Source organism: Hirundo rustica, chromosome 25, assembly GCF_015227805.2.
Source record: "Hirundo rustica isolate bHirRus1 chromosome 25, bHirRus1.pri.v3, whole genome shotgun sequence".
In the NCBI taxonomy this organism is placed as follows: domain Eukaryota; kingdom Metazoa; phylum Chordata; class Aves; order Passeriformes; family Hirundinidae; genus Hirundo; species Hirundo rustica.
In genome coordinates, this window is record NC_053474.1 from 2,291,918 (window position 1) to 2,319,604 (window position 27,687).

The 27,687-nt window shown below is 55.8% G+C and overlaps 1 protein-coding gene and 1 long non-coding RNA gene across 2 annotated transcripts in view; both read left to right on the forward strand.

Moving 5' to 3' along the window:
• Positions 1 to 12,062, forward strand: part of KIAA0319L (KIAA0319 like) — a 29,827-nt gene extending 17,765 nt beyond the window's left edge. The window contains exons 10-21 of the mRNA XM_040086167.2: positions 222 to 450; positions 1,179 to 1,302; positions 1,845 to 1,977; positions 2,841 to 2,989; positions 3,292 to 3,443; positions 3,618 to 3,756; positions 4,081 to 4,240; positions 6,149 to 6,291; positions 7,250 to 7,372; positions 7,860 to 7,950; positions 8,306 to 8,397; positions 10,352 to 12,062. Of these exons, the coding sequence (XP_039942101.1) occupies positions 222 to 450; positions 1,179 to 1,302; positions 1,845 to 1,977; positions 2,841 to 2,989; positions 3,292 to 3,443; positions 3,618 to 3,756; positions 4,081 to 4,240; positions 6,149 to 6,291; positions 7,250 to 7,372; positions 7,860 to 7,950; positions 8,306 to 8,397; positions 10,352 to 10,539 (1,723 nt within the window). The 3' untranslated portion in view covers positions 10,540 to 12,062. The remainder of the gene's footprint in view (positions 1 to 221; positions 451 to 1,178; positions 1,303 to 1,844; positions 1,978 to 2,840; positions 2,990 to 3,291; positions 3,444 to 3,617; positions 3,757 to 4,080; positions 4,241 to 6,148; positions 6,292 to 7,249; positions 7,373 to 7,859; positions 7,951 to 8,305; positions 8,398 to 10,351) is intronic.
• A 5,319-nt stretch (positions 12,063 to 17,381) lies between these two features.
• Positions 17,382 to 22,083, forward strand: LOC120763035 (uncharacterized). Its single transcript, XR_005704009.2, has 6 exons — positions 17,382 to 17,591; positions 19,730 to 20,483; positions 20,729 to 20,782; positions 21,031 to 21,096; positions 21,370 to 21,408; positions 21,867 to 22,083. It is a non-coding gene; the product is annotated as an uncharacterized LOC120763035 (long non-coding RNA).
• Positions 22,084 to 27,687: the final 5,604 nt, after the last annotated feature.

The following is a 27,687-nucleotide window of genomic DNA, read 5'->3' on the forward strand; positions in this document are numbered from 1 at the left end:
TACCTGAGAAGATGTGCTGTGGGTTAGTAATGCACTTCTGTGTTTCACCTTGGAACTGGTTATTAGATTTCAAGTGAGAGTTGGATGTGACTGTTGAATTCCTTTCATCGCTTTGAGGCTGATAATTGAACATTTGGGGGAAGTTTCTATTCAGAAAAGCCTGCATTCAGCTCTGATCACCATCACTCTTCAGTGCTTTCACGTCTGTTTTCCCTCTCCAGTCTAACAGTCGTGGACTCAGATGGTGCCAGCAACTCCACCACTGCCAACCTGACTGTGAAGAAGGCAGTGGATTATCCTCCAGTGGCCAATGCTGGCCCAAACCAGGTGATCACCCTGCCCCAGAACTCCATCACGCTCTACGGCAACCAGAGCACGGATGACCACAGCATCGTCAGCTACGAGTGGCTGCTCAGCCCCAACAGCAAAGGGAAGGTGATGGAGATGCAGGTCAGTGCAGGTCTCTAGTGTTCCACCTGGATTGGTCACTAGCTGGGTTTTTATCTGTAATCATACCAGTTTTAATGGACTGTTAGAAAATGTCTTTTAGAATCCTACAGAGCAAATGTGTGATGATTAAGTATGTGCTTAAAGTTAAGTGTGTGTGAGGCTGGTATTGGTTTAGTGGCTGAGCTGGTGCACCAGCCTCCCCACTGGCATCCTGTTCCTTTCTTGAGCAATGCAGTTTTAAATCCTGCTGAAGAAGGGGGATTGAGAGAGGTGGGAACTTTTGAGCTGAATCTTGGCGTCGAAATTTTGCTGATACTGGTCAGGCTCTCCTCAGTGCTAAACAGTAATTGTTGGAACTTGTTTCTGTGTCATCATTTTTCTTTTAAAGATTATTACTACTGTCAAATTTATAGAATAAGAAAGTCCATGAATCAGGTTCACAATGTGTGGGATTGCACAGGGCTCCCCAGAGATTTTACTGGAGCTGGAAACTACTGAATCCCAAAAGGTCTGCTTGTATGGCATTACTCTTGTTATGCCCACAGCAATGTCCTTGTAGCGTGCATAAATTTAGCTGCAAGAGCTTTGCATGCTGGAGTGGCACATAGCAGGAGTTGGGGATAAACCCCTAGAATGTTCTGGTAACAGTTATTTTAGAATCAGAGCCTTCTGGTCCATCATCATCTGCGTGAGGAATGTTTTTAATCCATGAATATCTTTTCTCACAGGGCGTGAGGACGCCAGTCTTGCAGCTCTCTGCAATGCAGGAAGGTGATTACACCTACCAGCTCATAGTGACTGATTCTGCTGGGCACCAATCCACTGCAGAGGTCACTGTGATAGTCCAGCCAGGTAAGCTGCCTTTACCTGCTGTTGCTGCTTCCCTTCCAGGGGTTGGAGGTGAACAGCAATCTGTCAGCAGCCTCTAGGTCTCACGGTGACTTTCAGAAAAGCTGCTCTGATTTAGGATCATTCTGGGCTGGTATATTGCTGATAGATGAGCAAAAGAAAGCTTATAGGAATACTGCCTTTGTAGGCCATTCTCTTCTTTTACACAATGTAACCTAATTGATGTTTTCCTACAGTAAAGGCAGGATTGTATTTGCAGACAGTTGTGTCTGCCCACGGTGCTGGGTCCTGGGATGGGGGCAGGAAAAGTGGAGCGGTACTTAGAGAATAAGAGCAAAAATCAAAACTCACAGTTTTCAGTCTCATTTTATTGCAGATATGTGAATGAAATGCTCATTGGAACTAACTGCTTTTAACCTCACTCTAATCTAAGTGCAAGGCAGTGGGCAAGGGATGTACTGGGGATCATGGAGAAAATCTTAATGGTGGTGTTTTAAGCTTCACCTTTATGGTGTGTGTATGAGAAATACTGCATTCTTTTCCAGAGAACAACAAGCCCCCAAAGGCAGATGCTGGTCCAGATAAAGAATTGACTCTTCCTGTGGACAGCACCACTCTAGATGGCAGTAAGAGCTCGGATGACCAGAAGATAGTCTTCTTTCTTTGGGAAAAAACACGGTGTGAATCGCCTTCCATGTTCTTGTGTATCCAAACCTTTCCTTTAAAACAAGTCACATCCCCCACACCTCCCTTGTGTTCAGTCATGATCACATTGGGCCTGACAAGCTCTACCAGTGACCTGAATAAGACAAGGATTTATGTTTGGTTGGAAAGAGGTGGGGTTTTCTTTGAGCATGAGAAATAGTTTTGCCTTCATCTCTAGGCCTGACTCCCATTCTGAGCGTGGTGTGGCTCCGCTGTGTTTCCATTCACAGCAGTGAAACTTGGTCTTGGTCTCATGGAAAGACTGATGCTTGTGATCAAACAACAGCAGGGCCTCCTAAATCAATGCTTTTGCAGTTTGTTTGAATGAGGCAAAGTTCTCTTCCAGCTCTAAATTCCCTGAAATGCCTTAAGGAATTCAGGAAAAAGCCAACGAGCAGCTTGCAGTTGCTTTTTCTGTTTGCTGATGCAAAGTCTGTGCAAAGCCCTAGAAATGAAGGACTGTTTTTGCTTTGCACCTTTTTTTTTTTTTTTTTTTTTTTTTACAAAATTGGCTCGTTGTGCAGTTCACAAGCCAATTTGCTGAAATTACCAGTATTTGTAAACATCACTTAAATGCTGTTACCAATGTTCCTCTGGTTTAAAATTAACCAAAACATTAAACTGCCAGAAATTAGGCTTTTTGTTCTGGATCCTGCATTTACTCTTTAGATTATCTTGCTGTATCTGGAGAACATAATTTTGCTCTTTATTATAGTCTCTTCCTTCCAGGCTCCTGCTTGGAGTGAGGCTGCCTCCGGTGCTCTGTGCAAAGTTTAAACTGATCAAACCCCCTGAAAAAGGTCCAACACTAACCAAACCCCTTGTGTCTTGGTTAGGGGCCCAGATGGTGTGAAGCTGGAGAACGCCAACAGCAGCATTGCCACTGTCACAGGCCTCCAGGTTGGGACATACGAGTTCACCCTGACAGTGAAAGATGAGAGGAACCTGCAGAGCCAAAGCTCCGTCAATGTCATCGTCAAAGAAGGTAGGTCCAGGCACGAGCAGAGCTGCTCAGTCACAGCTTATCTCTGAGCAGTTCAGCAAAACCTGTGTCCAGAGGTACAATAAAAGTAAGGAATGCAGGGAGACAATGTGGAGAGCGCTGAAGTGGCCTTGAGGTTTGCCCTTTCCCGGAAGAACAGTATCTTCAGCTTAATCCTGCGGTATTTCCCTTCTCCTCCCTAGGGTTAGGCAGGGATTTCTGCAGTACACTGGAGATTTAATGCAGTAATTTTTGATTGGGCATTACAAGATCTTTCTCCAAGTGCTTTCTCTCTGTTTATTTAGAGATAAACAAGCCGCCCATTGCAAAAATTGCTGGTAACGTTGTCATCACCTTGCCCACAAACACAGCGGAGTTGGATGGATCAAAGTCCTCTGATGATAAAGGAATTGTCAGCTACTTGTGGACCCGAGATGAGGGGAGCCCTGCAGCTGGGGTGAGCTTTCTTTTGTAAAGGATCACAAAAATCAGTGCAAGGTAGTGTTGACAGCTCCTGAGGAAATGCAAAGCTCAGTGTTGGGCTGTTACTCTGTCGTATCCCGAAATATGATGATACATGGTGCTACTTTGATCATTTTTTTCCCCATACTTACTCTGGTTTGCCTTCCAGGAAGTCTTAAATAATTCAGACCATCATCCTGTCCTCCTCCTGTCCAATCTGGTAGAAGGGACCTACACATTTCACCTCAGAGTAACAGATGCCAAAGGAGAGAGTGATGCGGAAAGAACCACGGTGGAGGTGAAACCTGGTGAGTCTGGGGTTTGTGCTGTATCACATCTGCCTGCAACCCTCTGGATACAATATACTGGGATTAAAATGTGTCATCTAGTCCAGTTTAGAACTGTAAACATCAAAAGTTTTGGGGGATGTGGTTGTGTTTTCCTGTGGTTTCTGAGGGCTGACTCTCACTGCTTCTGTTACCTGTGAGTTACATTTGTGTCCCTTCCCACAGTGCCACTCTGTCGTTCTGTGCTCAAATCAGAAACATCCTGGAAAGATAGCTAAAAACCTGCCTCGTGCTCAGGCTGCTAAATAGAAACTCTAAGGTCTGGACTATCTACATTCTCTCTAGATCCTAGGAAAAACAACCTGGTGGAGATAATTCTGGATGTGAACGTGAGCCAGCTGACGGAGCGGCAGAAGGGGATGTTCATCCGACAGATAGGGGTGCTGCTGGGGGTCCTCGACTCAGACATCACCGTGCAAAAGATCCAGCCCTACACTGAACAAAGGTGGGATTCATCTGGGAGGGTACATGGTGAGGAATTGCTTGAGGGCTTGGAAAATCAAGGCTTCTTGGGAAGCAGATTGGATCACGGGAACATGTGGAGTTGTTGCTTAACGTTTATATTCCTGCTCGGATCAGAGTTGCCAAGCAGGTCTTGAGTATCTTTCCCCTCTGGAGATGGTGCATTGCCCTTGAAAACTGCTGCTGTTAGTGTCTTTTCACCTCAAACCTGTAAAATAAGAACAAATCTGATTTGTTTTTTGAAAACTGGGGAGACTGCATGAAGGGATGTTCTGCAGCTGTGATTTGTAACTGGAGAAGTAACTCCAGTTGTAACTGGGGCTTGGTGCAGGAGTTTGCTGAAACACGACACGCCAGAGTGTGTAACAATCCTCCTCACCTTCATGCCAAATTGGTAGCTCATACAATCACAGACTGGATTGGGTAGGAAGGGACCTTGAGGCTCATCCAGTTCCATCCACGCAGCCACAGGCAGGGACACCTTCCACTAATTCTGCAGTAGCTTTACTGCCTACACAACTGCTTCAAATTAGTGTATGAAAAAATGTTGACAGTCAATGTAATTTCTGTTTAAAGAGATAGAAAAGCTTAATTTTGATTACTAGTTAGCTTACAGAAAACTGCATTTTTCCTGAACACATGGAGGTCGGCTGCTGAGCAGGGCTGTAGGTCAGGGTGGTGTTGCCTGCCTGGAAAGTGGCAGCAAGCCATGAGTGGCAATCTGTTGAAATAACTGCAATATTGCCCTTTGTTTTTATTAAAGGGGAATAGTTTCAAAGTACCTAAAGCACTGAAGAAGATTTAAGGGTCATGCCTAAAGTCCTGCAGCAAGTCAGCAATACATCTGCTGTTACTTTACACTTCCCTGAGTGCTGTGATGTATTGATTCCTTCATGTCCACGTGGCCTGCTGTAGCAGGAAAATCAGAATTCATTGTCCATGCAAACCTGGAGAGCTGAGAACACAGGAGCCAGCACTTTCTATTGTAACATTAGCTCTCTGTCTCTGCCATGAGCAAGCCAGTCGCCCCTGAGTAAGGCAAATAAGGGATTCTTGTCATTAGTGCTTCATCTGTTTATATGTTCAAGCAGACAAAAGAGTGGGAAGTGTTACAAAGGAGCAGAGACTGTTTCCTGACAGATGGCTTTAAGATCCCATTTTTGCTTCCACTTTCAAAGTAACTTGTGCTGTTTAAAAAAGAGCTTTTTCCTCTGACTGCTGGTTTGTTCTTTTTCACATACGCTGATATCACATTGACTCATAAGCTCAGTAGTGATAATAAATCCCAAACATTCATGCATCCTTTTGTGAGTCTAAAGGATCCACAGGGCTCTGCAAGGTGAGCAAGCCATGAGGAGCAAGTTCTTCTATCATAAAATTAATGCAGCAAAAGCTGCAGAATACAGAATCCTTCACACTTGGGTTGGTCTTGGGCTATAGCTCTTGGTGCATTCGAACTCAGCTCTGCAAAAGACTGTAAACTTCCACTGTCTGGTGCAGGGGCTCAGTGCTGAGGAGGTAAATGGACCCTCAAGTTCCAGGTGTACTAAAGTCTAAGGATCCCACAGGGAGGAAGGGAGGAGAATATGAAAACAGCAGGGCCTTAAAGTTTGGGGATTTGATGCTTAGCATGAACATGCAAAGATCTGCTTGATGTGCAAATTCAAGACCAGGGCAGCCCTAGCTTGGAAAACATGAACTGGTCAGATACCCTGAAGGGTTTTCTACTGCAGGACCAGGTCTGCCATTACTGCTTTCAAACAGAGCCAGAAGTCTGGTCTTCAAATAAATTTGGGATTCTGTGCAAGTCCCTCTAATGACAGACTGGAGAGTGTGGCTCTCCACGTGATGTTCGAAGCAGCAGCAATGATAATTCTCGCCTTTCTTCCAGCACGAAGATGGTGTTCTTTGTGCAGAACCAGCCTCCCCATCAGATATTCAAAGGACGGGATGTGGCCTGGACGCTGAAGAACGAGCTGCGGAAACAACAGTCAGACTTCCTCATCTTCCGGGCGCTGGAGATTAACACAGTCAGTAAGTGAGAGTCTCTTGGGACAGACTGAACATATGTTACCTTCTTTTCAGCTGCCTGACACGATAAGGGTGCTAAAAACACCCACATCCCCACACTCTTACACTCAGTGCAGGAGCTTTCATGTTAATAAATGGGAAATAGAAAATTAAGTCTATTAGACTATTCACTAATCACTTATTTACCAATTAATTCCATCTATTCACTGTTCAACTTGTTATAAATAATTGCTTTCAGTGTTGCTGTGAAGATAAGAGTTCACAAAACTAAAAGCAGATTGATACTTATGAAACTCAAATACAGTGTTAATGGACTACAGCCACTGAAATGAGTGTCATCCTGAAAACAATAAACTGCAATAATCTTGGTAGCTGTGAACCCACTCATTTCCTGTGCAGCACAAACATCAGTCTGCAGGAAATGTTCCGTTTCTGTCATTATTTTACATCTTTACATTAGCACTCTTTTATGAGATCCATCCTGTGAGCATCATTTGCTAATCAGTCGGAGATTTGAAACTAGAATTGTGTAAAGTATTTATTTTCATTACTTCCTCATCTTATCATTTTGTGGCCTTCAGAAGCCATTTTTCAGTTCTGTTTGGTCCCTCCAAAGGATCTGTTTGTTTCTTGCCTGTCTCACAGGCGGCGTTTGAATTGGAAAATCAAAACTTTGTTTAAAAACATTTACTCGACAGATACACAAATTCCATGACTTGTGTATCAAAATGAGGATTTATTAGGCAAAATGTATGTTGCTGGTGAAGTGGGATGTTTCAGTTTGGCATGAGGCCCAGGTGCTTACGTTAGCACTTCTCACCTCTCGTGAGTATGAATGAGCTACAGAGGGGCCACATTCAGGTCAGAGCCTGCAGGAGGACTTGGCTGTATTGAACTATTTTGTCCCATTTTTGCCTCACCTGTGAGTCATTTAGTTCACCTTGCTGGTTTTGGCCCCCAGCCTGTCAGCTGAACTGCTCCGAGCACGGGCGCTGTGACTCCTTCACCAAGCGCTGCGTGTGTGACCCGTTCTGGATGGAGAACTTCCTCAGGGTGCAGATGGGGGACGGCGAAAGCAACTGCGGTACGTGAACCCCTCTGGGGTGGGCACCTTGGCAGAGAAACCCGTGTTTGAACCCAGGGTGGGCACAGAGCCAGGCAGCTCTGATGAGATGCTGACACCAGGACACAGTCCCTTGTCTCACTTCTGGGCAGATGATGTTTGATAGGGGAGTGAGTCCCCTTCAGACCCTCCCAGTGAACACCCCCAAAGAGCTGAGTCCATTCTGGGTGTGTAAATCATAGCTCTCTTCTGTCATGCCTGTACAGAGGCTTTCCTGCCACAGGACAGCAAATTTTATAAACCAACCATGGTGAAAACTGCCCTGTGAGTCCACACACTGGATCTCGAGCTCCCCAAGGGAATTGGTACTGCCAGTGGGGAGTGCCGGCCTCTAATTCTGCAAAGGGCCAGGCCTTGCCTTTTCTTTCCCAAGAACAGCCCCCTAAAATGTGCACTGTCAATTGTATGAGGTGCCAAAACGCGTTTATCTCTGGGGTTTTGCTTGCAGAGTGGAGTGTGCTGTATGTGATCATTGCATCTTTCGTCATCGTGGTTGCCTTCGGAATCTTGTCGTGGATGGTGATCTGCTGCTGCAAGAGGTGGGACTGGGACCAAACCCCCGCTGTATCCAGGTTTCACAGCCAAGTGTCTGCAGCAGGAGGTTAAAGATTCAAAGTCATTGTCCCAGCAGGTTACCTGCTGAGCCTTGGGATGTTGGGTTTTCTCACTGAAATGTTTCAAGTTAAATGTTGAAGTCCCAGAACTCTGGGTTATGTTAAGAAGCAAAATTTGGATTAGCATATAAATGTGCAACTTAGCAACATTTTAATGTTTCACTTTGTGATATCAACATAATCCTAAATAGCAAGTGCTTTAGCTTTGAGGATCAGAGGTGTTTTTCTTCTGGCTCTTTTGGAAGTGGACCATCTGTTAATTCCTTTTCCTCCCCTTTAGACGGAAAGGAAAATCCAAAAGAAAAAGCAAATACAAGATTTTGGATGCAACGGATCAAGAAAGCCTGGAGTTAAAACCAAATCCCAAAGCAGGTAAAACATGAGAAGGAAGAGCTCAGCACTTCCAGAGTGCTGACTGAGGCCTCTTCCTCAGCTGACTTAAAATCATAGTGAAACAAACGTGATGTAGGGACTGGCAGAGGGGTCTCAGAAGATCTGAGAGCTTCTGGGCTTAGAAGTCTCAGATCTGTATATGGGGAATTTAGTAAAGTCATCTGACTCTTAGGTTTGGAAATCAGGGCTGAAACTGGCCTGGTCCTGATGTCTCCACTTCGTGCCTCAGAAGCAGGAAGTGAATTCATTAAGCTGTGCAGAACTGCCTGACTCAGGAAGCCCCAAATTGGGTCGTGACTGTAACTTCTCTAAATTAGTTTCCCACCAGGTTTTGGTAGTTCCCTTCTTGCCAATATGCAATTCTTTGGTCATTCTCTACAGCAAAGCAGGAATTCAGTGGCACTAAACATTGCTCTAAACTGATCAACACCTGAAAACAACCTGAGAATACTTGTGTACTGGAGAGATTGAGGTTGATTTCTGCTCTGCTACTCGCCCACCACAAACAACTGGTTCATCAGCTTACTTATTCTTGCTCTTGTGCGCATCAGGCGACGAAAATTTCACATTTTAGCTCATCCTCTAGTTTTCCAGTAAGCAGGTGCATTTCAGAGGGAGATCCACGAATTCCTCAGTGCTCCACGTGGCTACAGGTCCGCTGGCCCATTGCAGAAAGGCAGGATTTGCCTTCAGTGTTCTTAGCCAGCATTTTCCTGCCCGCATTGCTGTCCTGAGAGTGCTTGTCAGGTGCTTTGCAAAGATCAGGGAGTTATTTCAGGCTGGAGTGTTTTTATCTGATACATGAACCATGCTGTGGTCTCCTGCTGACTGACCAGGAAAAGAGGGAAATGTTGGAAAGGATGTGCCAAGTACAATCCTGCTGAATGCCAGGGAGCCCTGCAGCTGCTGAGTGTGTGTTTCATATCAGAGCGTGTCCTGCTTTTGTTTGGAGAAGGGGATGTGTTAACTGTGCATGGAAAGGAGTCCCTGATCCTTGTTTGCCAGGGGAGAATAGCTGCTCATCCCAGTGTTACCCCATTTAATGGTGCTCCAGCAAAGTGAGCAGTGCCCCAGAGCAGCGTGGAGGGCATTGCAGTGACAGACTCCTCAGCTGGTCCTCGGGAGACCTGGCTGTCCCAGCTGCTCCAACACGGATACCCTTGCAGGAAAGCCGGGTGTGATTCCCTCCCTCAGCACCCAACTCTGCTTTAATCTGACCATCTGTCACCTCAGAGCCCAGCGTGCAATAGATGTACTAAATGTGCCTCACCATTTGCTCTCTGGTCACTAAACTCATCTTGCTGCTTCCGAGGCTGGCTGCTGACTGAAGTCTTTTTCCCTGCTAGATATGTCCAGAGAGCTTTCTGCTAAACAGAGGAAATGTTGCATTTCTCCATTAAGGAAAAGCTAAATTTAAATATTTCCTCTGCTGACAATATCAGTAAATGTCTCTCTCTCGTCCTTGTGCATTAATCTAAATTCATCCTGCTAATTTATCTCTCTTCCCTTGCAGGCAGGAGTAGCAGAGAGGAGAGTAGGGAGAGGGTAGTGAGGTGTAAGAGATCTCCCCTCACACACCTGCATATTCTCTTACTCCAGTCGTGAGCCCTCCAAGTGTTTTGTAGGCAATGCCCCGAGCAAGGTCAGGGAGACAGAGCTCCCACAGCCCCTTCTGGTCACATCATTGCCTTCCTGTCTGCTTGTTGTGCTTTGTGCTGTCTTGGAGTGTTGTTGTGACCTCTGACATGCCAGCGTGTCTGGGACAGGATCGCTTTGGCTTCAGCATCAGAGGGAGTAAGAGACACACAGAGGAAAGTCAGATTCTGCTGCCTCTTAGACGTGATTGGAAAAGGAGACTTAGAGGAGATAGAGCTAGGTGAGGTGTTCACTGGTGTTAAAAACATTTCTAACCTGGGAATATTTCTCCTTCAAGGTGGCAGACAGAAAGCCCAGGTCCTCAACACAAGCCTGATGCACTCAGAGTCCGAGCTGGACAGTGATGAAGCCATCTTCACATGGCCTGACCGGGAAAAAGGGAAACTGCTCCGCAGCCAGAACGGCTCCTTGCGCAACGGACAGCTGGCACTCAAAGCCAAGAACCAGAGGGAGGAAATCCTATAGCTCCCCTTGGGCAGCCTTGGCTGGAGCTCAGCAGGGAAGGCCAATCCTGTCCCTGTCCTACCAAGGCCTTTGGAGGCCACTTTGACTAGATCAACGCTGCTAACTCGTTTCACAGAAAATAACTTCGGTTTTGTGGGTTTCTTTTCATTCAGTTCAAACTGGTTGTACTTGAATTTGAACTTCAAGGGGAATCAAAGGGAGGAGAAGGCAACTGTGAACCCCAGAAGGGTCAGAAAAGGACAGAGCTGGCATCTGGAGAGGGCAGGACAGAACCACTTGGAGCAACTGTGAATGTGCAGGACTCTCCTAAGTCACCTCACACTGCAGTGGAGGGAGCACCTGTGGACTTGCAGCTCACTTGCCTTGGTGTTTCTCAGAGAAGAAAGGTCAAGTCCTTGAGCTGTGCTCTGAGCTCCCTTCAGGCTCCTGTAGCCTACCACAGGCTACTTGTGCTGTCCAACATCTTTCTTCTCCTTTACTCCCGCCTTCCCTAATGGTTTAAGCACTATTTTAATGTAGACTTGTCCTTTCACATGCACTTGGCTGCTGTTGGAGTGTAGAGGAGGGGGAATGTCAACACTCTGGTCACACTCTGGCAGTTTGCAGGTAGGAGAGGGGTTTGTGGCTGTTCTAAATCGCTGTCAGGCCGCTCTCATGCTGAGTGTTGGGGACTTGGTGCCTGTTCATGTGTGAAAAGCTGACCTGTGGTTACTGCCCAGGCTGGGAGACCCCCTCCTGCAGCAAAGTCCTGCTGGGTACCAGAGCTGGGCACACACACACCCACCTTTGGTACCTGTGTCCAACGTCTGGCTTCATTCCAAAGCTGTGACATGTTCCGTGGCCCCAGCGCCTTCTGTTGGTCACCAGGCCGTCCATGAGGCTGGACTTTCATCATATCTCAGTTATGGAACACTGTGTACTGTGGGGTTTTTTTTGGTTTGGGTTTTTTTTTTTTTCCCCTTAAAATTTGCACATCCCAGGTGACGGGGGTTGGTCTGTGGCTGCTCCCTGAGGCTGGCAGCTCACTGGCCGTGTGCTGCAGAGCCCTGCGTGCTCCCATCGCAGTGTGAGGAGCACACCTGGTGTCCTTTCATGGTGGAAAAGGGAACTCTGGGTACCTGAGGGCAGCGGGCAGTGCCAGCAGCACGTGGCACAGCACGTCACTGTGTCCCTGCTGCCTGAGCCCAAGGACAGGCAGGGGGATCCTTTCCCATTCCTGCTCCTCATCTCACTGTGCTGCTGTCGTGAGTTGCACCCTGTCCTCGTGCTGGCATGAAGGATGCCACTGCTTCTCTGGGGATGGGTGGGCATTCATTGCCTTTCTTTGTGTTTAATTTAAAAACTGGAAACTGGTTTCATCGGCTTGTTTTGTTTTGTTTTGTTTTCCCTTCTTATTGAGCTATGAAAGCCAAAAGGCTTTAAGTTCCTCAGTTGTATTTATATTGCTGCACTACTGATTTGTGTTGAGCTAGATGAAGATTAAACACTATTGAACGTGAGGGGACGTTCCCTCACTGAATGTAGTCATGGCTGCCGCTGAGTTTATTTTTTGGGCAATCAGCTGTTCCTCAGGCCCAGCACTGGAGCCTGCAGCTCTCCCAGTGCCGAGGCCACGGCGTTTGGTGGCGTCACAGCACGGGCCACCCTCTGCCTGTCTGGCACGCAGCTGGGGCTTGGCTCAGGCCTCTCCTTCCTGGAGGCCCCTGCCCTCGCTCTCCCCAGAGCTGCTTCCCTCCAGACCCGCCCAGGACCACACACACACGGAGGGCTGACCCCAGGGTGCTCCTCAGAGGGCACAGCCCAGCGCTGCTGTCCATGGCCACACACTGACCTCCTGGGTGACACCAGCCTCTGCGTGTCCCTTCAGTTGAAGTGAGTGAACAAGCTGTAGGAAATAGGAGGGTTTGGAGCTGCAGGGCTTGACCAAGTGTGGTTCTGAGGCTGCACTGGTCAATCCCTGCACCTCCAAAGGGAGGGGAGCTGTTGGGCTCTGCATGGTTCTGGTCCTTAGAACTTGTGCTTTTTGAGCCCCTCGCTCCTGCCCATGCCAGGGAGGGCCCCCAGCAGCAGATGGGGCTCAGCCACTGGGCATTTGTTGCTGCAGGGGTCAGTGTCCTTCTCGACAGACACAGGGTGGCCTTTGCAGTGAGCCTGGCTGCTCGTTACAGGAGGGGGAATTTCAGTCAGGGCAGCTGTCACCCCAACACTTTTGTTCAGCTGCGGTCGTTTCCTTCACCCCCATGTTTCACTGTGGGGTCACAGCCCTTCAGGAGGGAGTGCTGCACCCCAGCACAAGGCTGGGCTTTGGGGAGGGCTTTGGCCTTCTCTCCGTGCCCAGCAGCTCGTGGTCACTTGCCATCTCGGAGTGCAGGTTTGTGACAGCACAGCACAAGCTCACAGGAGATTCCTAGCTCCCATTAGTATTCCCTGGCTGTGCAGCCTCTTCCCCCTCCACGAGTTAACCCTCAGTGCCACCAGGCCTTCAGGAATGGGGACAGGCAGCTCTGCACCCCAGCTTGGGGGGGCACAAGGATGTGTGGGGCTGACAGAGGTGAGGAGACCCCCCCCAGGCTGAAGGTGGAAACTTCTGGCCCAAGGTAGGAGCAGGATGGGCTGTCTGCTGTAGTGCCCCAGGAGCACACCCTTCCCAGGCGAGTGCACAGAGCCTCCCTGGGGTTTTGGGATCCCTTTCTCCGCTCTCCTCCTCCCTCAGCGTCACTAATTTTGCTGCTGGTTTGTTGCCCGAGCGTCGTGAGCGTGACCTTGCTCAGGAAGGTTTCTGCATTGCTATGCTTTATGATTTCACAATTAGACACTGGCCACAAGTTGCCCACGTGTGGAAGTTAAAGGCTGAGACATCTGTCAGATGAACCAGCACCTTCACTCTGTTCTGTTTCCTTTAACATATTCGAGTGGTGGTGAAGATGTTTGAGGCAAATTGTAGTTTGCTCTTAAATCTTTTCCTCATCTTGCTGCGTAGCTGGGGGTGCCCAACCTGCCTGCACTTTGGTGATTCCAATGTTACTTGGGTCAAGACTAATAATTTTTGTTTGTTTGTTTGTTTGTTTTGACAAAATGTTTCTTGCAAAGGGGAGAATGTTTTGCTTCTTTCTCCAGTTCCAGCTGTGGAACAGTTCTCACCAACAACTTGATTTCACAGGAAAGCGAATTAGCAGCTGCCCCACACCCAAATAGCAGCGCCTCTTCATGCGTCAGAGGTACGTTTATTAATTAGCGGAGTCCTTGATGGAGATGACTGCGGCCACCCAGCTCTCGCTGGGGCTGGCTGTGTAGGGAACACGCTTCAGCACCGTGGCAGCCAGGAGGGACCCGGTGGCACTCTGGGACACGGATTTTTCGGAGAGGGGAGGAGATTCACCTTCAGAGTTGCCCTTCCGTCCATGCACAGTTCACGTGGGCCATGGGGTGAGCTGGAGGCCTCGGAGTTCACTTCCCTCAATGTCACCTAAGGGCAGAAGAAGCCAAATCTGCTGAGCTCCCTCCGCAGCTGCGGGCTCGGCTTGGTGGGCTGGGAGAACTTGCAGCAGCCCCGGAAGGGGAGAATGGGGATTGTCACTGCCCTGAGGGCAAAGAGCTGCTCCTGCCTCCAGCAGTTTTTGGTCTGTGTCGCATCCTCGGAGGGGGAATCAGGGCCTGGGCTGGAGCCTCAGAGCAGCCCCACGCTCGCAGGCTGTGGAATGGGTTTTATTGCTGGAATTTCACAGCTCAAGAAACTCAGGCAGCTGCGACGGTGGCCGCGGCAGCAGCCGGAGCGCTTTGCCCACCACGTCTGCCCCGGTGTTCCGGTGGTTCAGCAGCCCGGGGAAGCCCCGCAGTCCCCGGGGGACTCGGTGCAGGGATTTGGCCGCAGGCACCGCGGCCGAGGGACCGTGACGGAGCCGGGGAGATCGGGGTCGCAGTCGCAGCTACATCACTTGTGCCTCCCTAAGCAGCCCCCGGGACTACGAAGAGTTAAAAAAAAAAACCAAAAAAAAAAACCCTAAAACAAAAACAAAAGGCTCTTCCTGGAGCCAGAGGAGCCCGGTTTTTCCTCTCTTTGTACTCATCCTGCTGCATGTGCTGTCCTTGCTCCGACCGTGTGGATTTGGCGCTGCTCCCCAGCGCCTTCCTGTCATTAGGATTCCCTGGATTGCTGCTGCTTTCCTTGCTCCAGCCGGGCTCTCCAAGTCCTCGGCGCTGACTGGAGCTTCCCCACCTCGCCCGGGTCCCCCGTAACCGCGGGGGGGACGCACTTACAGTAACGATGCTCTACTTAAATTATCCTCAAATTACACTGCGGGGATGCTGGTGGCTCCCTGCGGACTGGGGACACATTGTGGCACCGCTGGCACCCTGCAGCGGCCCCGGCTGCGGGAGATGCCCCCGGGGCTGTTCCAGGGCCGGGCAGGAGCGCTGGTCACGGCCCCGACAGAAGCCGGGATTTGCAGGGGGCTCGGCTGGAGGACCGAGCCTGCAGCGGCCGTATCCCGATGGGAAATTGTCTGCCCACCACAGCCCACCTGCTCCCCGCCACCAGCCCCCCTCCCGTCCCTCCGGACCGGGCACACACCCCCCGGGTCGCTGCTGGCCCGGTGGAGGTTGTTACAGGCGTTTTGCGGCTGGCTCGGGGCGGGAGTTCGCGGAGCATCCCTGCTCCTGCCTCCCCTCTCCCGCTGCTCCTCCTGCTGAGGCAGAGCCCCGAGGGGCTGCGGTGGAGGCCCGCGGGCACCGGCACCCTCCGTCCATCCCTCGGTCGGTCCACGCGGGGCCCCGTGCGCAGAGTGAGTCCGTCTTTCCATTGTTCAAACAATCTCTTTTCCACACGCGGTGCCAAAGGCTCCCCGCTCGCTCCCGCACGCTCCAGTATATTTAGCTGCCTCTAAGCCTCTACCTTTCCTTATATAGGAGAGGCCAAACGAATTTCTCACTCTCATTATTAATAGCCCGAGAGGAGCTCTTAGGAGGCTGCCAAAAATAGCAGGCAAACAGAGCTCACCCGGGGTGGGGAGGGTGTCGTGGCAGGCAGGGAGCCGCCGGGACCGCCGCGGGAGGGATGCCACGCTGCTGGTCCTGGCTTTTCCCTTTGGGAACCACACTAAGGTGTCTCCAAGCATCCTGCCCCGGGCACGGGCCCCCCTCGCCCCGCCAGCTCTCGGCAGGTAGGACCGGCGGGGCTCCGGGTGGGCAGAGCAGCCCTGTACCCCCGGACTTGGCGGCTGGGGATGCTGGAACAACCGTCCCGTGGGTGTTGGGGACACCCCAGGCGGGTGGCCTGGGGCAACCCAGGGATCCCCGTCCCCACGGGGTCCCCCTGGCCATGGGGATCCCCTGTGGCTGAAGTGGTGACAGGTTTTACCCTTCTGCGCACTCCACGAGTTTCGTTTTGCCCTCGAGCTGCCCTGGGCTGCTGCTGGGCCCGGTGCTGTGTGCCGGCTCCCCCCAGCACACGGCTTTGGGACCCCCGCCGGGCTCCCGGGGGACGCGGGGCCGGTGGCAGGGCTGGCAGGCTGTCTGCTTGCTGCTGACAGCCCTGGCTGCCTCTGCGCGGGAGGGAGAGGGCTTCTCAGCAGAGATCACCCACACAGCATCCCCAGAATTGGGCACACGTGCCGGGACACCGACACCAGGATGGGGCGAGCGAGGAATGAGCTTCGGGGCGCTCAGCGAGCGAGGGGTCTTCAGCCGCAGCCGTAAATGTTGCATCCCAGGCAGGGTCTGCCTTAAATCCCTCCCTCCTCCCTCCCTCCCTGGCGAGGAACTTCTCCCGCTGAACTGGAGGATGCTGCAAGCTCCTGCGGACGAGCCGGAGGAGTCCTGTGGCAAAGTCAAGGCGAGCGGGGAAGCAGCGTGCTGGTGCCGGGTGTCACCGCAGCTCGCTGCCGCCGGCCCAGCCAGCTGCGGCCGGTGTCACCTCCAGGACCGTGAGTGGCCTTGCGGGCGGGAGGTGAGGGGTCTGCGGGGGGCAGAGGGGCTTTCCCCGCCGCCGAGGTTTAACCTTCAGCGAGCCCGGCCGGTGCTGAGCCCGCCGGGGCCGGGGATGCTGCTGCTGCTGGGCGCCGGCAGAGGCTCGGCGTGGGAGGGGAGGGGACACCCTGGGGAGGGGACACCCTGGGGAGGGGACACCCTGGGGAGGGGGTCACCGCAGCCCCCCCTGCTTGGGGCCAGCCCGGGTGGAGGCGGAGGGGTGGGGGGTAGCAGCGAGTCTCTGCGTGGCTGGGGGGACAGTGGGGCCCCCCCGGCAGGGTCCTGGGTGGTGAGCGCTCGGGGTCTGCGGGCAGCGCCCGGCCCTTCTGCCCGCGGGTGTCTCCCTGCACCGGGGCCGGTCACCCCCTCCCCAGGGAGCCGAGGTGCCCTCCGCCACGCAAAGGGGGACACCCTGCGACAGTGGCATAGGGTGGGAAGGGAAACTCAGCTTCTGGGCACCTCGGCATCGCATTTCGGACTCGCACCGAGGGAAGTGCTGACCACCACGGCCGGGTGCACAGCGGTCGTGCGCCCACCGCTCCGACACGGGCGAAGGGACGGCAGGACGGGAGCCGGGGTGCTCCTCCAGGCACCCCGTGCCAGCACTCCCTTTGCACCCGCCTCCCTCCTGCTTGCTGGGCCTCTTGGTATTTTATAAGTCGCTCAGCAGCTGCTGCAGTGTGTTTTCCGGGGATGGATGAAGGGGGGGAAGCCGTCTTGGGGGGCAGCGCTGACTGGGAAAACTTGGAAAGGCCTCTGCGGGGCAGCGGCTGCAGAGCTCGGCCAGGGACGCGGCGCTGGCGGAGCCGGGGAAAAAAAAAAAAAAGACTCTTCCTTTTATAGCCAAGCTGGGGTTGTTGGGTGCCTGCGGGCGCCTGGGTGCCACTACGGCCGGCCCCGGCAGCCCCCCGGCTCCTCCGCCTCCCCCTGCAAAGTCGTCTGGTGCCCACAAACGCACCCGCCCGGGCAGGGAGCTGCTCTCGGGGCAGGTGGAGAACACAGGGGGCTGCCCTGGCCGGGGATTCACAGCCGGTCTGCGGACATGGAGAATTCGTGGAAGAGGAGCTGCTCCAGGCCACAGCTCCCTGGTGGGTTTTGGCTCGGGGTCTACAGCTGCCAGAAGCAGGGCAGGGGCTGGGGAGGGCTCAGGGATGCCTTCGGTGGTGGGGGCACGCCCAGGGCTGCAGAGGGGTTGGTGGTTGTGACTGGGAATGTCTGGGCAGAGAGGGCAGTGGGGTAGAGCCGGTCTGTGGAACAGGGCAGGGGCAAGGAGCGGTGGTGGGGACAGGCAGGGGAGGCCTGGAGCTGGGGGGGACGAGGTGCCCTGGATGCAAGGAGCATCCTGTGGAGCTGGGTGCAGCCCTCCAAGGTCACTGGCTGAGCCTGGCCGAGGGCTGTGGGAACCGTGACACTGGATGGGGCTGTGTGGGTCACTCTGGCTGGGGTATCTCTGATACCCAGTCCTGGGAGGATGCCCAAGGTCAGCCGAGGTGACTGGAGATGAACTTGGCTGCGATGTGAGAGCCAGACACCGGGTCCTGGCACTGCAGTTTCAGGGTGGGTGCAGCCACAAGCTTTTGGCTCCCACTGAGCTTTGACAGTCCTGGCAGTGGCTGGGACCCCGGCAGTGCTCCAGCAAATCCTCACGGCAGCGTGGCACTGCACTGCAGGGCCGGCAGAGCCCCAGGGGTGAAGTGGGGGCATCTCTGCAGCCTCAGGGTCAGGACACCCACTCAGTTTGATCTGGGCTGGGACAGGGCTGCTGCTCCTGCCAGACACGCTCGGCCCCAGCACTGCTCTTGGGCTGGGGACTTGTCTTGGGTCCTGGGAGCCGTGTCTGGGCTGCTCAGGGCTGGGTCCCTGAGGATGAACCATGCGGGAGCTCCTGGGGTGCTGGAGGAACATCCTGGGGGGAGCGTGGCTGTGTCATGCTGTGCCCCACAGCAATGGTTGGTGTCTTGGGGGTCCGCTGAGCTGGCCCGGTGACGTGAGGCTGTGCTTGGCACCCAGGGGCTCCTTGCAGGGAGCTGTGGTGCGTGTGACTACAGCTCCCAGTGCTGAGTCACGGCCATGCTGTGTACAGCCAGCCCCTCCTGCCCACAGCCAGACCCCCACACACCCCTGGCCCCCTGTCCTGAGAGGAGGCAGCTCTGGGAACCCAGGAGCACTCATTGTACCTGCCATTGTCCCCTTCCAGCTGCAGCTTTAGGGCAGGGAAGGTCACTGAAGTCAAGATTTGTCCCCTCTGTCACCCCGCCATGGCCAAGCTGTGCTGGGGATAGGAAGCACCTGAAGTGCCCTTAGGGTCTCAAGCCTCTGAGTGCTCAGCTGAATCCCTCCTCCCATGAGCAAAGGCAGCTCCAGCCTTTCCTGTCCACAGCTGCTGCATGGGGAGAGGGTGGGAAGGACCCAGACTCCCGTGTCCTTCTCCTGGCCCTGCAAAGGAGGTGGGCAGGGCCACGGGGGTGTGGGAGGTGGGTGCCCCTCTACCCTGGCACCATGTGCAGCAGCCTGAACCAGCTGCTCTGGCACATGGACAGATGTGGGGATGTGGAGTTTGGGGATCTTGGGGGTGCAGGGAAATATGCTGGTGCACCCTGACCCAGCAGAGCAGCAGCAGCTGCAGCAGGGAGGACCCAGCCAAACCAGGGCCATGGGGGATTCCCCCTGTGGAAGTGGCTCCAAGCACAGGCACACGCCTGTGCCATCCATCCGTGCTGGCCCCTGTGGGCTCACAGGACGTGGCCCTTGGCTCTGTCCCCATCTCCTCACAGGTGCAGCTCCCCAGGTGCCCCCACAGCTCAAACCGCTGAGCCTCGGCTGCATCCCGGAGCATCCCATCACCCTCAAAGGGCAGCAAAAGCCCCCAGACACCATCCCGAGCACCCTCCAGCTGCTGAGGGGCTCTGGGTCCCAGGCACACACGGCTTGGCCACGGCTCCAAACACGAGGAGCTCCGAGGTGGCTGTGGGCACAGGGGCCATACGGGCAGTGCCTCAGCTGGGCTGCTCCGGGCAGAGGCCGCTGACGGGACCTGGGGTGGGCAGCAGGTGCTCCCCACAGCCCTGTACATCCTCTGGCGTCACCATGGCCACTGCCTCCTTCCAGGATCTCAGCGGAGCTGGAGGACACGGCCTGGGGTGGGACAGCCCCGTGCCCTGCGTCCCCAGCCCCGCGGCGCCCGCCTCTCCCTCCCAACCCTACATACTTCTTCATATGCCCATAGGGAGCCGGCCGGCCTTATGGAATGTTAAGAAGTATGTATTTTTGGGCTGGGACCCCCACGCCGGGAGCCCCCATCATCAGCACCGTGCAGACAGCGCCTCCGGAGAGATGATGCGTCCCTGGGGCTGGTAAAAAGGAACCAGATCAACTTGCACTGGATTTGGTCCCCTTCAACCAGCTGCAGCGGCGCATGAGCCACGGCACCCGCTGCCCCTGACCGCTGCCGCCGTGCTGCCCTGAGAGGGCTCAGGGTGAGGAGTGGGTGCAAGGAGTGGAGAAAGGAGGTGCAGAGTGGGGCTTTGGTTGGTTTTCGAGGCTGCCCGATGGACAGGAGACAGACGGAGCAGCTGCAGCTCTGCTCTCCAGACTGCCCGGGGCCCTCGCCACAACCGCGGGGTCTCACCGGACGGGCAAAGCCCCGTGCTGGCACAGGAACCCTGGCACAGGCCTGAGGAGCCCCGGGCCGAAGCCTCCTTCCCCCGCAGCTCCCGCACCTCCCGGCCGGGGCCAAAGGGCTCCTGCGGGAACATCCCCAGGGTGCGAGCCCCGAGGACGGGAGAGCCGCAGTCCTGCTCTAGCAGAGACAGGAACATCAAGCGTTAAAGGGAAAGGGAAACGGAGCGAGCAGTTTCAAATTCTCGGAAATCACCTCACCCGACACACCCTGCACAAGTCGATCTTTGCTGCAAACTTCATCCCATCAGAACACAACAGACTCAGAAGAGGTTGGTGGAGCGGGGAGCTGCGGTCCCGCGGTGCGTGTCTGGGGACAGCAGCCTTTCTCTGAGCGGGGAGCAGGAACGGGGGCTGCTCACCTCGCTGCACCGGCGGAGCAGCCCCCGAGCTCTGGGCCGGGCAGGAGCCGGGGCTGGGGCTGAGGGGTCTCTCCTTGGGAGGGGAGGGGGGATCCTGCTGCCTGGGACAGGGGTGGCTGCGGGCGATCGTGCAGGGCAGCAAAGACCCGCTGACGGAAAAAAAATCTTGATTTTGCTTCACAAAGAACTAGGTATAGGAAGACTCAATCAGCTCTCGCTCCCCCTCCAGCCCACCATGGGTAAGTTCGGTGGCTCGTGGGAGGCAGGCACAGGTCTTGCAGAGGGGGGCGCGGGGACCCTGGGGTTTGTCCCTTGTCCCCTCTCCTCCCGGGTGTCTGCAGGGCTGAAGAAGGGAGGGGCTGGGAGAGCCGCTGCTGCCGCCGGGCCCCTGCCGTGCCCGGCACAGGGCACTGGGCTCCAGCCGGCAGGAGCCTTGGTGCCCACACTCCTGTACATCTGCTCTTTTCCTTCTTACACTTTCTTCCAGTTCCCTTTATATTCCTTGTGGGATTATTCGTAGGAGCTGTAGGAGCTGCAGGAGCTGTAGTTGCAGGTGAGACACGGGCACGGGATGAGCAGCGTTTGGGTTCACTTGGGGAGCTGCTGAGAGGGAAGGGGCAGCACTGGCCTGGAATTCTGCCTGCCCCCGCTGCTGCAGCCCTGCACACTGTTCCTCTCCTGCACCCATGGGCTGTCCCCGTCCCTGCAGCCCCAGCCCTCGCTCCCTGCTCTGGTCCCTGGGTGCTTTTGGGGAGGCCGGTTCTGGGGGATAAGGGGAGATGTGGGTCACAGAGAGCACCCTAACACTGCTCTGCCCTCCCTGCAGGAGTGGCAGCAGCGAAGCATCGCAATAGGAATTCCAATGGTGCGTATTTCTGTATTGGTGAGTGGGGAGGGCCGGGGAGCTGGGCTGTGCTCGGAACACGGGATTGCACCCTGGGATTCCTCTGAAGCCAAAGCAGCCCTTGAACCCCTCAGTGGTCTGAGTGTGCCCAAACTGTGGGATAGGGATCAATGCCAATGTGGTGGGAAGAGCCAGGACCTGCTGGGGTAGGGGTCAGGGCTGAGGGCATCGGGGGCTGTGCAGGCGGGTGTCTGCTCTGGGCAGAGAACTCCTGTGTCCAGTGGCAGCAGTGCCAGAGGCAGAAAGGGAGAGCAGCAAGGGGCTGGGTGTGCTCAGGGAGCAGAGCTTGCTGCAGGCCAACTCTGGCACAGACTGAGGAGACCCTTGCTGGAGAGACATTGCTGGCTGTCCCTGCCTCGTGCTGGTCCATCTGCAGGCAGCCTCGATGCTTCTGGGAAATTACACTCCTGTCTTCATAGGGGGAGACCAAAGGGAAAGCCATGCTGGCCAGAGAAGAACTCCTGATTACCACTACCAGTGATCAGAAGCAGATTTGCTTCCTTCCAAGCAGCCGGCTTCATGTCTTCACACTACTGAAACTGGAAAGTCTCTGCTGACCCCCAGCTGCCCCTCAAGCAGATTGGGATTGCTTGAGCTATAATGCTTTGAAAGCTTAATAAAAATGCATTGCTGGTGTGGGTGTGTGTGGTGATGTTTGTTGTGTCCTGGCTCAGGTAGGTGCCCCACACCTGGGGATGTGCCGTGCTCCAGGAGGGGGTTGCAGCAGGCAGCGTTTCCAGCCCTGCTCCCTGTGCCCCTGCACAGCCAGGGGCTGGCTGCCAGTGAGCCCTGACAGTCCTGGCAGTGGCTGGGACCCCGGCAGTGCTCCAGCAAATCCTCACGGCAGCGTGGCACTGCACTGCAGGGCCGGCAGAGCCCCAGGGGTGAAGTGGGGGCATCTCTGCAGCCTCGGGCTCAGGACACCCACTCAGTTTGATCTGGGCTGGGACAGGGCTGCTGCTCCTGCCAGACACGCTCGGCCCCACCACTGCTCTTGGGCTGGGTGCTTGTCTTGGGTCCTGGGAGCCGTGTCTGGGCTGCTCAGGGCTGGGTCCCTGAGGATGAACCATGCAGGAGCTCCTGGGGTGCTGGAGGAACATCCTGGGGGGAGCGTGGCTGTGTCGTGCTGTGCCCCACAGCAATGGTTGGTGTCTTGGGGGTCCACTGAGCTGGCCTGGTGACGTGAGGCTGTGCCTGGCACCCAGGGGCTCTCGGCAGAGAGCTGTGGCACGTGTGGCTGTCACTGCAAAGGAGGTGGGCAGGGCCATGGGGGTGTGGGAGGTGGGTGCCCCCCTACCCTGGCACCATGTGCAGCAGCCTGAACCAGCTGCTCTGGCACATGGACAGATGTGGGGATTTGGAGTTTGGGGGTCCCGTGGTCTGCAGGGGGGCAGAGGAAGGAGTTGGGTGGTGCAGGGAGTGGAGAAAGGAGGTGCAGAGTGGGGCTTTGGTCGGTTTTCGAGGCTGCCCGGTGGACAGGAGACAGACGGAGCAGCTGCAGCTCTGCTCTCCAGACTGCCCGGGGCCCTCGCCACAACCCTGAGGGACAAAGCCCCGTGCTGGCACAGGAACCCTGGCACAGGCCCGAGGAGCCCCGGGCCGAAGCCTCCTTCCCCCGCAGCTCCCGCACCTCCCGGCCGGGGCCAAAGGGCTCCTGCGGGAACATCCCCAGGGTGCGAGCCCCGAGGACGGGAGAGCCGCAGTCCTGCTCTACCAGAGACAGGAACATCAAGCGTTAAAGGGAAAGCGAAACTGAGCGAGCGGTCGCAGAAACGCAGAACTTTTCGAAAATATCCTGACCCGCCCCTGCGCTCCCTAACGGGACCTTTTTCGGCCGCTTTTTCTCGCCTCCGAACACAACAGACGCAGAAAAGGTTGCGGGCTTGGGTAGCCGTGGTCCCGCGGTGCGTGTCTGGGGACAGCAGCCTTTCTCTGAGCGGGGAGCAGGAACGGGGGCTGCTCACCTCGCTGCACCGGCGGAGCAGCCCCCGAGCTCTGGGCCGGGCAGGAGCCGGGGCTGGGGCTGAGGGGTCTCTCCTTGGGAGGGGAGGGGGGATCCTGCTGCCTGGGACAGGGGTGGCTGCGGGCGGCTGTGCAAAGACCCGCTGACCCCACTTGCCTCGCACGGAAAAAAAATCTTGTTCTTCCTTCCCAAAGGACGCGGCTTCGAGAAGATTCCCAGCTCTCGCTCCCTCTCCTGCCGACCATGGGTAAGTTTGGTGGCTCGTGGGAGGCAGGCACAGGTCTTGCAGAGGGGGGCGCGGGGACCCTGGGGTTTGTCCCTTGTCCCCTCTCCTCCCGGGTGTCTGCAGGGCTGAAGAAGGGAGGGGCTGGGAGAGCTGCTGCTGCCGCCGGGCCCCTGCCGTGCCCGGCACAGGGCACTGGGCTCCAGCCGGGAGGAGCCTTGGTGCCCACACTCCTGTACATCTGCTCTTTTCCTTCTTACATTTTCTTCCAGGTGCCCTTATATTCCTTGTGGGATTACTCGTAGGAGCTGTAGGAGCTGTAGGAGCTGTAGTTGCAGGTGAGAGACTGGCACGGGATGAGCAGCGCTCGGCTGCACTTGGGGAGCTGCTGAGAGGGAAGGGGCAGCACTGGCCTGGAATTCTGCCTGCCCCCGCTGCTGCAGCCCTGCACACTGTTCCTCTCCTGCACCCATGGGCTGTCCCCGTCCCTGCAGCCCCAGCCCTCGCTCCCTGCTCTGGTCCCTGGGTGCTTTTGGGGAGGCCGGTTCTGGGGGATAAGGGGAGATGTGGGTCACAGAGAGCACCCTAACACTGCTCTGCCCTCCCTGCAGGAGTGGCAGCAGCGAAGCATCGCAGCAGGAATTCCAATGGTGCGTATTTCTGTATTGGTGAGTGGGGAGGGCCGGGGAGCTGGGCTGTGCTGGGAACACGGGATTGCACCCTGGGATTCCTCTGAAGCCAAAGCAGCCCTTGAACCCCTCAGTGGTCTGAGTGTGCCCAAACTGTGGGATAGGGATCAATGCCAATGTGGTGGGAAGGGCCAGGACCTGCTGGGGTAGGGGTCAGGGCTGAGGGCATCAGGGGCTGTGCAGGCAGGTGTCTGCTCTGGGGAGGGAACTCCTGTGTCCAGTGGCAGCAGTGTCCAGAGGCAGAAAGAGAGAGCAGCAAGAGGCTGGGTGTGCTCAGGGAGCAGAGCTTGCTGCAGGCCAACTCTGGCACAGCCTGAGGAGACCCTTGCTGGAGAGACATTGCTGGCTGTCCCTGCCTCGTGCTGGTCCATCTGCAGGCAGCCTCGATGCTTCTGGGAAATGACACTCCTGTCTTCATAGGGGGAAACCAAAGGGAAAGCCATGCTGGCCAGAGAAGAACTCCTGATTACCACTACCAGTGATCAGGAACAGATTTGCTTCCTTCCAAGCAGCCGGCTTCATGTCTTCACACTGCAGAAACTTGAAAGTCTCTGCTGACCCCCAGCTGCCCCTCAAGCAGATTGGGATTGCTTGAGCTATAATGCTTTGAAAGCTTAATAAAAATGCATTGCTGGTGTGGAAGTGTGTGGTGATGTTTGTTGTGCCATGGCTCAGGTAGGTGCCCCACACCTGGGGATGTGCCGTGCTCCAGGAGGGGGTTGCAGCAGGCAGCATTTCCAGCCCTGCTCCCTGTGCCCCTGCACAGCCAGGGGCTGGCTGCCAGTGAGCCCTGACAGTCCTGGCAGTGGCTGGGACCCCGGCAGTGCTCCAGCAAATCCTCATGGCAGCGTGGCACTGCACTGCAGGGCCGGCAGAGCCCCAGGGGTGAAGTGGGGGCATCTCTGCAACCTCGGGCTCAGGACACCCACTCAGTTTGATCTGGGCTGGGACAGGGCTGCTGCTCCTGCCAGACACGCTCGGCCCCAGCACTGCTCTTGGGCTGGGGACTTGTCTTGGGTCCTGGGAGCCGTGTCTGGGCTGCTCAGGGCTGGGTCCCTGAGGATGAACCATGCAGGAGCTCCTGGGGTGCTGGAGGAACATCCTGGGGGGAGCGTGGCTGTGTCGTGCTGTGCCCCACAGCAATGGTTGGTGTCTTGGGGGTCCACTGAGCTGGCCTGGTGACGTGAGGCTGTGCCTGGCACCCGGGGGCTCTCGGCAGGGAGCTGTGGCACGTGTGGCTGTCACTGCAAAGGAGGTCGGCAGGGCCATTTGGGGTGTGGGAGGTGGGTGCCCCCCTACCCTGGCACCATGTGCAGCAGCCTGAACCAGCTGCCCTGGCACATGGACAGATGTGGGGATGTGGAGTTTGGGGGTCCCGTGGTCTGCAGGGGGGCAGAGGAACGAGTTGGGTAGTGCAGGGAGTGGAGAAAGGAGGTGCAGAGTGGGGCTTTGGTTGGTTTTCGAGGCTGCCCGGTGGACAGGAGACAGACGGAGCAGCTGCAGCTCTGCTCTCCAGACTGCCCGGGGCCCTCGCCACAACCCTGAGGGACAAAGCCCCGTGCTGGCACAGGAACCCTGGCACAGGCCCGAGGAGCCCCGGGCCGAAGCCTCCTTCCCCCGCAGCTCCCGCACCTCCCGGCCGGGGCCAAAGGGCTCCTGCGGGAACATCCCCAGGGTGCGAGCCCCGAGGACGGGAGAGCCGCAGTCCTGCTCTACCAGAGACAGGAACATCAAGCGCTAAAGGGAAAGCGAAATTGTATGAGCGCTTCTCAGGAAAGCAGAACTTCTCGAAAATTTGATGATCCATCCCTGCGCTCCCTATCGGGACTTTTTTCAGCCTCTCTTTGTCCCCTCCGAACACAACAGACGCAGAAGAGGTTGCGGGCTTGGGTAGCCGTGGTCCCGCGGTGCGTGTCTGGGGACAGCAGCCTTTCTCTGAGCGGGGAGCAGGAACGGGGGCTGCTCACCTCGCTGCACCGGCGGAGCAGCCCCCGAGCTCTGGGCCGGGCAGGAGCCGGGGCTGGGGCTGAGGGGTCTCTTCTGGGGAGGGGAGGGGGGATCCTGCTGCCTGGGACAGGGGTGGCTGCGGGCGATCGTGCAGGGCAGCAAAGACCCGCTGACGGAAAAGAATCTTGTTTTTTTTTTCACGATGAACCTGGTATAGGAAGACTCAATCAGCTCTCGCTCCCTCTCCAGCCCACCATGGGTAAGTTTGGTGGCTCGTGGGAGGCCGGCACAGGTCTTGCAGAGGGGGGCGCGGGGACCCTGGGGTTTGTCCCTTGTCCCCTCTCCTCCCGGGTGTCTGCAGGGCTGAAGAAGGGAGGGGCTGGGAGAGCTGCTGCTGCCGCCGGGCCCCTGCCGTGCCCGGCACAGGGCACTGGGCTCCAGCCGGGAGGAGCCTTGGTGCCCACACTCCTGTACGTCTGCTCTTTTCCTTCTTACACTTTCTTCCAGGTCCCCTTATATTCATTGCAGGATTACTCGGAGTAGCTGTAGGAGTTGCAGGAAATGTAGTTGTAGGTGAGAGACTGTTAAGGGATGAGCAGCATTCGGCTGCACTTGGGGAGCTGCTGAGAGGGAAGGGGCAGCACTGGCCTGGAATTCTGCCTGCCCCTGCTGCTGCAGCCCTGCACACTGTTCCTCTCCTGCACCCATGGGCTGTCCCCGTCCCTGCAGCCCCAGCCCTCGCTCCCTGCTCTGGTCCCTGGGATCTTTTGGGGAGGTCGGTTCTGGGGGATAAGGGGAGATGTGGGTCACAGAGAGCACCCTAACACTGCTCTGCTCTCCCTGCAGCAGTGACAGCGATGGGAAATCGCCAGAGCCGGAATGCCAGTGGTGCGTATTTCCATACTGGTGAATGGGGTGGGCAGGGCTGCAATGGGTGGGAACACGGGATTGCACCCTGGGCTTCCTCTGAAGCCAAAGTCACCCTTGAACCCCTCAGTGGTCTGAGTGTGCCCAAACTGTGGGATAGGGATCAATGCCAATGTGGTGGGAAGGGCCAGGACCTGCTGGGGTAGGGGTCAGGGCTGAGGGCATCAGGGGCTGTGCAGGCAGGTGTCTGCTCTGGGGAGGGAACTCCTGTGTCCAGTGGCAGCAGTGCCCAGAGGCAGAAAGGGAGAGCAGCAAGGGGCTGGGTGTGCTCAGGGAGCAGAGCTTGCTGCAGGCCAACTCTGGCACAGACTGAGGAGACCCTTGCTGGAGAGACATTGCTGGCTGTCCCTGCCTCGTGCTGGTCCATCTGCAGGCAGCCTCGATGCTTCTGGGAAATGACACTCCTGTCTTCATAGGGGAAAAACCAAAGGAAAACAATGCTGGCCAGAGAAGAAGTCATTAACTGTACCAGTGAAGAGAAACAGATTTGC